Source organism: Macadamia integrifolia, chromosome 9 (assembly GCF_013358625.1).
Source record: "Macadamia integrifolia cultivar HAES 741 chromosome 9, SCU_Mint_v3, whole genome shotgun sequence".
NCBI classification, from domain to species: Eukaryota; Viridiplantae; Streptophyta; class Magnoliopsida; order Proteales; family Proteaceae; genus Macadamia; species Macadamia integrifolia.
Genome location: NC_056565.1, coordinates 118467 through 128229, shown reverse-complemented (window position 1 = coordinate 128229; position 9763 = coordinate 118467). Strand labels below are relative to the sequence as shown.

General features: G+C 39.1%; 1 protein-coding gene and 1 pseudogene across 1 annotated transcript; one reads left to right on the top strand and one right to left on the bottom strand.

Moving 5' to 3' along the window:
- Positions 1-4823, top strand: part of LOC122088942 — a 10438-nt pseudogene extending 5615 nt beyond the window's left edge.
- Positions 4824-5188: 365 nt separating this feature from the next.
- Positions 5189-8833, bottom strand: LOC122088457 (O-fucosyltransferase 20-like). Its single transcript, XM_042657735.1, has 6 exons — positions 8061-8833; positions 7412-7580; positions 7120-7209; positions 6600-6883; positions 6257-6515; positions 5189-5861 (listed from the first exon to the last, which is right to left on the bottom strand). The coding sequence occupies exons 1-6, from the start codon at positions 8672-8674 to the stop codon at positions 5625-5627; spliced, it is 1653 nt and encodes a 550-aa protein (XP_042513669.1). The 5' UTR covers positions 8675-8833; the 3' UTR covers positions 5189-5624.
- Positions 8834-9763: the final 930 nt, after the last annotated feature.

Below are 9763 nucleotides of genomic sequence, written 5' to 3'. Positions count from 1 at the left end.
TTTTTTCTTTTTTTTTTTTTTGGGGGGGGGGGGGGTGGTTGGGGTGTGGCATATTGGGGGTGTCTTAAAGGATTCTAGAACCTCGCAAGAGCTTCTATCAACCAAAATAAGATTTAATTTTTTGGAGAGAAATTGATGATTTGATGTTATGATTTTCCCATCCCTATTGTTGAATATCTGAAAAACCCTTTCCTAGACCAATCAAAGGTCGCGTCATATGGGTGAAGAGATCACCACAGGTTAATAGAACCTGGGCCAAAAATCAATGCAAAGGAAACAGTATTTTCTTCTCTTTCAAACTCCTATCACCTTAATGTACTATTGATATTATGTAATTTAGTAAATTTAACTTTTTTATATGTGGATTTAGATCATATAAAATTCTTTTGATTGCCATTTTTAGTATTCTCAAAAGGTTAAAACTAATTTTTAAAATAATTTGAAAGTGCATTACCATTATGTTACACTTGTAAAATGATAGGATTTTATAGAAACGCAACCCTAAAACGATGCAGAAGATAATGTAAAAACAAAACAGACAATGCACATGGATTTTACGAGGTTCGGCAAGGTTGCCTACATCCCCTGTGAGATGAGATCCTGCTTCACTATCAATGGAGAATAGGGTTACAGCGCTCGTCTTCACACCTCTCAGTATTACTTGCATTACAGAGAAAGAAACCCTCGCTACAAATATATAGCGAAAAAACCCTAATCCGGATTAAACTACAATTGCCCTCAAATAAAAAATTCAAGCGGGGGCTGCGCCCCCTACACCCCCTGCTCCTGCCCCCTTACAACTCCCACGACCCGCTAACTGGCTAGCGGGACCGCCATCCTGCCTGTCTAGGTGCTGCACCAATACTCCCTGAATTAAACTGCGACGGAATACAAGACATCATACACCAACAGATTTTAGTCTCAACAAGGCTATGGTTGGTACCCAAGAAAAAAAAATGAAAAGAAAGAGAGATACATAAAAAAAAATCATTGTGAGATTTTTGTTTTATTATCTCTTTTATACTATTATTTTTTTCCTCTTTTCTTGGTTACCAAAAATAGCCTAAAATAAAAAGTGTGTTATATGACGAGGGTAAAAAAAAAAAATAATACTACATTATTTAAATCCTTAAGGGTGCCAAATTAGCAATAAGAAAATCTTCATTTTATTGAAGTCATAACAAGCATCATAGAGATTAGTGAATTGGTGTCATATTTATCATCAATTTCACATAAGCTATGATGGATGGATCATGTGATAGAGGACACCAAAACCATCTATTGTTTAAATTTTAACGTCGAAATCATAGGATGTATAAATCAACAATTTGGCCACAATCATGAGAAACTACAAAAAAAAATCATTAATTTTTAATAAATTAAAGTGTATTAAAAAACACTTTAATACACACCTTCAAGAGCGACCCCCTACCCCTAGATACAAGGGCACAGCGGCACACACCTTCAAGAGAAACATGATGGTCATTGCAGGCCCCCTGTGATCGAGGGGTCAATTCTCGACAAAAGCTTTATCACTTATCATTATATCTCATTTTTTTTTCTTTTCTTTGTTTAAATTAAGAGACGGGATCGGAGAAGGATACAATAATAAGGTACTTGCCATGGTTGCACAATTCCCATGGACTACTGCAAAGTATGCAAGCTATATGAGAATTCCTGAAAATTTTGGGAACGTGGGCGCAGTGATTGTGGAGAATGCGGCCCCCGTAGATCTCTTCATCGAGGACATATATCTTTTTTGGAACTCACCTTAGTTATCCCGACGTCACTTGCAACGCTTGGTTCCAAACTCATTCCTTTAACCAACAAAGTAGGGTCTTCTTCCCCAACAAGGTCTCTCTCTCTCTCTCTCTCAAAAGATGTTATAGGGTGTGGTGGTAACGTTCAACTCGGCTTTCCTCTGTCTTTCTATAGTTGATAAACTATAGTTGATAAAGATCAACACCTTACAATTAAGAGGTCATGAGTTATACTTTATTTTCGTCACTTATAAACCTGATCTTCAAATTTACTTGAAGTGGGGAAACCATTGATGGGAAATAACCATTACGTTCATTTCATGTGTGGGTGTGGAGCTGCTACAGTCCTTCCCATCTCTTGAGAACCGTCGAAGAAATGGAAAGGGAACACGATGGGACTTCGAGAGGATCTATGACTACGCCAAGTATAATGACCTTGGAGATCCAGACAAAAGCAAAGAACTAGCAAGACCAGTATTAGGTGGTGAGAAGCACCCTTATCCAAGGCGTTGTAGAACAGGTCGTTATGCTTGTCGCAAAGGTAAGATATATATGGCTGTGTAAGAGTTTGTTAATGGTTTTATTTGCCAGTAATGGTATGTGTGTGTCTGTGTTTTTGGGGGATGCAATGTGGATGTTGAAGATCCACTGTCCGAGGAAAGAAGCAACGGCAGCATATATGTGCCAAAGGACCAGGAAATCTTTGATGCCAAGACAAGAACATTCAATGGTGATACACTAAATGAAGTATTGGATTCTTTGCTCTCTAAGATCAGAGCTACTGACACAGACCACAATCTTGGATTCCCTTCCTTCCATGCCATTGATTCCCTCTTCACTCAAGGGAAGGAGTTACCCCAAGTTGAAGAAGATCAAGGGCTCTTGGAGAAACATGGAGATGATCAGATCTGTGCTTTAACACCCCTGAACTATTTGATAGTAAGAACTCTCTCTCTCTCTCTCTATCTCTTTGTCTCTCTCTGTGACAAACATCATTTACTTCGCAGACCACTTTTCCTGGTTAAGAGACGAGGAATTCGCTCGTCAAACACTTGCGGGTGCCAACCCCTATAGCATTCAGCTAGTCACGGTATGATGTACATAAATATTTCCATTATGAATATCACCTGCAAATGGCATATGAGAGACTAAAAGATATATAAACATCAAATTCTTGAAGAGTAATAACACAAAATTTTGCAGGAATGGCCATTGAAGAGTGAGCTCAATCCTAAGATCTATGGACCACCGGAGTCAGCCATTACGACTGAAATTGTTGAACAAGGAATTGGACATTCAACGACCGTCGATGAGGTAGCACAAATTCCATAAATAAACCATTCAAATAAAAAGAGAGGCTCCAGAATAGCATCTGCTTAATTTCATGTTAGACTATCATGTTCTGCTATTGCCATTTGTGAAGAAAGTAAGAGGGACAGAAGGCACGACTCTATATGGGTCTCGCACACTATTCTTTCTCAACCCTGACAGCACACTGAAACCCCTTGCTATTGAGCTCACTCGACCACCCATAGATGACCAGCCACAGTGGAAACAAGTGTTCTTGCCTGGCACTGATACCACTGATAGTTGGTTATGGAGACTAGCCAAATCTCATGTGTGTGCTCATGATTCAGGTTATCATCAGCTTGTCAACCACTGGTAAAACCTTCAATGCTCAACAAAGGTTATCCCTCTGGACTTTAATTTTGCTGTGGTGGAATCTAGCAAACTTTGATGTTGCTCTGTGCCTTCTATGTAGGCTGAGGACTCATTATTGTACAGAGCCATACATAATTGCAGCTAATCGACAGCTAAGTGAAATGCATCCGATCTACAGATTGTTACTTTCGTATTTTCGGGACATAATGAAGATCAATTCCATTTCTCGGCTGGCCCTCATGAATGCAAATGGGATAATTGAGAGTTCCTTCTCACTGCGCAAGATTTGACATGGAGGGCCTACCAGCAGACCTCATTAGGAGGTAATGCAAATATGGTTTAATGTTTTGAAATCAAGGGAAGTACAGCAATATGACACTTACAGTGAACAGTCAAGTACAACATCAGCATCATATCAAGTCATGAATTGTGTTATGCATTGATACAGCTCCTAAACACCCAATTAAGAGCTCTAACTCCATAGTATCTTTGATTAGATACTGCATGGCATCAAAATAATTTCATACACTTTAGTTAGTCACAGGTAATAGCAATAATACAGAAACTGTTTTGAGTAACTACAATTGAATCCTTTAGTCACTAAGCAACTTCCCAAGACAAATGGATCTAATCAGTGTCAGATTTCAATTGCTAACAGGGGAATGGCGGTGGAGGATCCAGCAGCTAAGCATGGTGTGAAGCTCACCAACAAGGATTACCCTTTTGCAGATGATGGTCTCCTCATATGCACAGCCATAAAGCAATGGGTTATGGACTATGTCAACCACTATTACCCGGATTCTAGCCTAGTTGAATCCGATCAAGAGCTACAGGGGTGGTGGACTGAGGTCAGAACCAAAGGCCATGGAGACAAGAAGGATGAACCATGGTGGCCTGTACTCAAAACAGATAATAGTTGTTGAAATCTTGACAACCATTATCTGGGTTGCCTCCTGCCACCATTCTTCTGTAAACTTTGGTCAGTACACATGGTGGTTACTTTCCAAACAGACCCACAATTGCTAGGACTAACATGCCCACTGAGGATCCTTCAGAACAAGGGCTCGAGAAATTCATGGTCCTGCATTAGCATTCCTACAGTCTTTCCCTTCACAGATTCAGGCTACAACTATGATGACCGTCTTGGATGTGTTATCAACACAGTCGATTGATGAATAGTATCTTAGAAGAGAGATGGAACAGCATTGGTACACAAACCAAGTTACCGCGCCTGCATTTCATAGGTTCAGGGACAGAATGAGGGAGATTGTAGCAATTATCAATGCCAGAAACATGGATTTGAAGCTGAAGAATAGAACTGGAGCTGGCATTGTACCATATCAGCTCCTAAAGCCATTCCAAGGGACAGGGATGGGAATTCCTAACAGTATCTCCATTTAGAAGTGAAACATGAGCGTATTCAACTAATTATTTCTATGTTATGGACACATCTTTATCTTAATCTGAATAATGAAAATGACTACAAACATTAGTGATGATTGTTAAATCATGCTTTATTGCTTAATCTGAATAATTAAATTCAATGGCTGCAAACATTAGTGATGATTGTTAAATCATGCTTACATCATAGCCAATGGAATACAATCTGAATGAGCATCAGTTACAAAATATAATAGAACAATGTGCCTTTTCTTAACACATCCAGTATACCAGAAGGTCCTCTTTTTTCTCCTTTTTTCAACCCCCATGTGGGTTGGTTGCCTAGTTTCAAAAACCTGATTTGATCAATTTCAGAAGAATAAACATAACCATGAAGATGCCAACATATAATATAACATCAATTTGTGATCATTTTTACATATATGTACAATTAGCAATTCATGATACATGTATGCTAAAAAAGAATGAAACATGAACAAATAAATCCCTGGAAAAACTATCCTGAAAACAATTAAAGAAATGATTTCTGCCCTTTCATGGCATTACTATCATATACAGGCACCCCTATCATGACATAGGGATGCATTATAGAAAGAGGTGGCAATGTGTATGCATGTACGAATACAAACGTGCAGAAGATATGCCTCCAAAAATGCCTCTCTAAAAAACTGCTCAGGAGCCATGGTGTCCTCAAGAATGTTCAGGCCTCAAAAGATACAACTCATCAATGGTAGCATGTCAAGTTTTCCAATGGAGAAAACTGTTGCAGTCCAATCCCATGGGAAGCCTTTCCTAGTTGAATCATGTTGTGGATCTTGGATTAGAAGCATTGCACATGCACTCTGTTGCAGGATATTTCGTCACATCCCTCCCAACCTTGCTTGTTCTGATCTCTGGCTGCCCAAATGAATCATGGTGAAGATCCCTTATAATCCTATTGAACTCAGGTTCCGGTAGAGAAGAATTTAAGAAGTAAGGGAGCATCTGTCTTTTGTTGGGGGTTATATACTTCTTGTGCCCTGCATAGGCCCTATGCCCCTGTTTCAGTAACAGTTTCATAGTTGTCAGAAATGCAAAATTGCACAAAAAGGTGCCAACCTAAGTAGCCTTTCAGTGGCATCTACCAGCCACAACAAGAAGTAAACATTCAATATTATTTATTAACTCTATCCCATGTGGATAATCGAATGCCTGCTCATATTCTGGTGAATTGAAACTTGTAAAGCTATGAAGTACATGGAAGTAGAAGAAAATGTGTTTTAACTCAAGACTCAATGCCGGGGTCAGTTATGCAAAATGATTTTGGTCAAGTGTTCCTTGATTTCATTATGTATTAAGCCACTCAATTCAGCAAGACAACAACTAGCAAACCTGTAACCAATATAAGAGGATGGCCCAAACTAGTAACGGTCTAGCAAGTAGCAACATAATACCTGGATAGCATGCCCCATATTCCCTCCATGAGATGGCATGAAGACATCACTGTTCTCAGAAACTATATAATCAATAGCAGCAAGAAGGGAGGCTTTGTTTGCAAACAGCTCCAACTCTCCAGGCAAAGAAAGGTCATTCTTGTTATAGAAATGAGGAAATTCTGTGATTAAAGGTAGTAAAGCTTCTCTTCCACCCAATGGAAGGCCTCCTGCCCAATATATCCTTGCATTTCTTGGAGCTCCAAGTGCTTTAAGCAGCCTAAGCATAAAACAAGAGGAACTTCAGGTTGACAGAAACAACACAAATATTATAACTTTGAAAGGAAAGGTTTTCGAACCCTACCTGGTAACCTCTAAGGCATTCAGAGGGCAGAGCCCTGAAAGCTTGCGATCATGGTAAGTCATGTTCGATCTCGCTGTGAGGAGTTCTGGCCTTAATTTTCTCTCATTGCGAATTATCTCATCATACTCACGGCTCAACCCAGGAAGACAGCCAGTCCTCACCCAAACATCCTTCTCCATTCGTAAATGAAGAGCAAGGTATGGCCCCTTGCTCCGCATTCTGTCTGCTAGCTTGTTACCAAGATCTAGAATAGCAGGGGCAAACCTCAATGCATGAAATGCCACCTAGAAGAATACAATAACAAATAAGAAAATGCAACATAAACCAAAGAAAGAAACAACAACTAAGCATAAATCTGCAAATACAACTAGTTAGCTACTCAATTGACTCATATCAGAATTTAGTTATTTGACTTCCAAAAATTGGGCAAAACCTCTTCCCTTCCTCCTCATAAGAAAAAGGAAGGGAAGGGCCAAAAAGATTGAACAAATGAGTTACAACGATCAGAACCCACGAATACCTTGCACCGGAGCTTCTGAAGATCAGAAGGAAGATCTTTTGAGAGCCTAGAATCCAAACCTCTCAAAAGTAATACGTTGTCCCTGTTAAGCTGCAAAAGATAACAAAATTAAATAAAAGGCATCAATCAGGGAACTCAAAGGATTAATCACTGCTGATCCAAATCAATAATAAGAAATAAAAACTCACTTCCCTGACATTAAAAATGATAACGGAAGCTTATAAGGAGCTACTAATGGGGGGGAAAAACGCAGCTTTAATGGTTCTGGTTCTGAGACTAATTGTGTTCTTACCCGCTTGAGGTAGCGTTGGCGAATCCAACGCGGGGAGACATGAAGAGGGGTCCGCTTCTCCTCCACTGGCCTCGACATCAGATGCGTCGATGGTAACGATGAAACTATCCGTACATCATGGGCAAGAACTCTTTTGAAGTGATCCAGATCGAAAATATCAGAAAATTCACTGCACCCACCAACAATTTCGAGAGAAAATTCAATTAATTTGTTCCGTTCGAGTAGAGAAAGCTGAAATCAATTTAACCCACCAATATTAAAAGTATTGAACCCAAAATAGAAGGGAAAAAAATCGTCTGCAATTCCGATCTCGTACAATTCCGTGCAATACCACATTCAGACGGTGACACGTGTATTGATACCGATACAATGGTCCAGATCTGATTTAAATGCCTCTTCACTAATTTAATGTTTTATTAGTTGTACCAGATCTGGACCATTGTATTGGTATCAATACACGTGTCACCGCCTGAAGATGGTATTGCACGGAATTGTACGAGATCGGAATTGTAGACGATTTCAACCCAAATAGAAGGTTTCATTAAATAGCAATCGAAAAGATTTAAAAGTTTCTAATTTTCTTTTTCCATTTTTGGTCTCTGCTCGTTCAAAATGATCTATCTTCGGAGTGTGTCACTGTGTTTTTTACCTTTCATCTCCCCAAATAACGTTCACTTGCAAGATCGGAACTACCAAAGCAGCTCCAAGAATCCTAGCAATAACAACTGCATCAACGATCTGGTTCCTCTGCTGGTTCATCCCACCAGAAACCACAACCATCAGATATTTGGTCCTATCCTTCATAATCCCAGAGGTGGACCGTCGATACTCTTCACTGAAATACAAACAGGGAAGATAGCCCAACCCGTCCGGTTGCTTCCAGAACTCCACTTCCTCACCTTCCTCACTTACCTCCCCATCGCTAGGTTCAAAGTACAATGGCAAAACAAAGTTCTCGTTCTCGGTCGACGCCTGAGGTAGACGACTCAATGAACACGGTTTCTGCCAAAGAGGAAATAAAGGATCGAGATTGAAAACCACATTCAACATTCCAACCAAAGCAAAGAGAAAGAGCAAGCAAGCCCAGAATCTTGGGTTCCTCGAGTTGTTGCTGAAGGAATTGCCTGCATTCTTCTTTGAAGATTTCTTGGGCGGCGAAAGAAGGAGAGAGTGAAGAGAAGAAGCTGAAAAAGAGCTGCCAATTTGAGATGGTATGGAGATGTACGAGAGCTGCTTGTGTGAGTGGTTATTCGACTTGGCCATCAGAGAGAGAGAGCTCAACTAGGGAGCTGGACGAGAGAGCTTAAAAAGAGAGAACTTAGAACAGAGAACGTTGCAGGCGGCGGTAATGCAGGGAAGAAGGGCCGATCAATTCGCAGATTACGCGTTATAGCGAGAGAGTGGAGGCTTTTACTGGACGGTTTTTCGAATTAAAATAATCGAACGTTTGTGCTATTATCGTTAATTTTTTTTATTTTCATAATCGAATCCCCACATTTAACTATATTTTCAATAAAGCCCCTGTATCACTTAGAGACTATTAATTTAACCCTTCGTGTATCCTGCTGGTGAAGCGCTTGAGCTGGAAACCACAGGCCGAAGTTTCCAGACTTCAACTCATCTATATATTCTCACCATGAGATATTATTTTAGAAAATTTTAAACCTCATTTGAATCTTCAAAGCTTTTTTTTTAGCCACTTGGTTAATTTTATATTGATTAAAATATAATATATGAAGAAAGAACCTAAGAGCCCTCATGTACAAATTTTAATTCTATCCAATCTAGCATTTGACATACACTTATGTTGATCCACATATATTCTATAGACCCGTCAATTAAAATAAAAAAAATAAATAAAGTATTTTTCACCCAAAATTAAAGGAGGACAAAGCCACTAGATGGCGTGGAGAGGGTACCAAGAAATAAAAAAGGGAGAATAATAACTTTAGATATCTGGTTGGATTTGCAAAAAAACCTTTCACCTTCTATAATGGATACCCATGATTTCCTAAGCTTACATTTGGATTGAACTAAAAAATGAAAAAATAAAATAAAATAAAATTCATTTTGATTGTACTGTGTGTCTATCATTTTCCTCTAATTCAGTTTTTCGCTTGAATTTTTATTTTCTTTACATCAAATATAGCCCATTACTTACCCATGATGATAACAAGCTACAAGAGATGCAGATTTGTACTACCAATGGAGTTGGTAGCCTAGTCATAAAAATACTCTCAACCCATCACCGTTTTGAGTCGACTGATTGTGGATTATTATTTGTTTGATATCAATTTTTCAAATATTTATAAAGAAATTAATACCTTGGCAATTGCAAACATGTACAATAGG

What these genes read in the sequence shown, in the direction of transcription:
- LOC122088457 (XM_042657735.1), bottom strand. Translation starts at nt 8,674, where the DNA reads ATGGCCAAGTCGAATAACCACTCACACAAGCAGCTCTCGTACATCTCC. An exon ending in TTCAGAAGCTCCGGTGCAAG is followed by an intron (nt 6,884 to 7,119) that starts GTATTCGTGGGT and finishes GTATTCTTCTAG; the next exon opens with GTGGCATTTCATGCATTGAG. An exon ending in AATGCCTTAGAGGTTACCAG is followed by an intron (nt 6,516 to 6,599) that starts GTAGGGTTCGAA and finishes TTTTATGCTTAG; the next exon opens with GCTGCTTAAAGCACTTGGAG.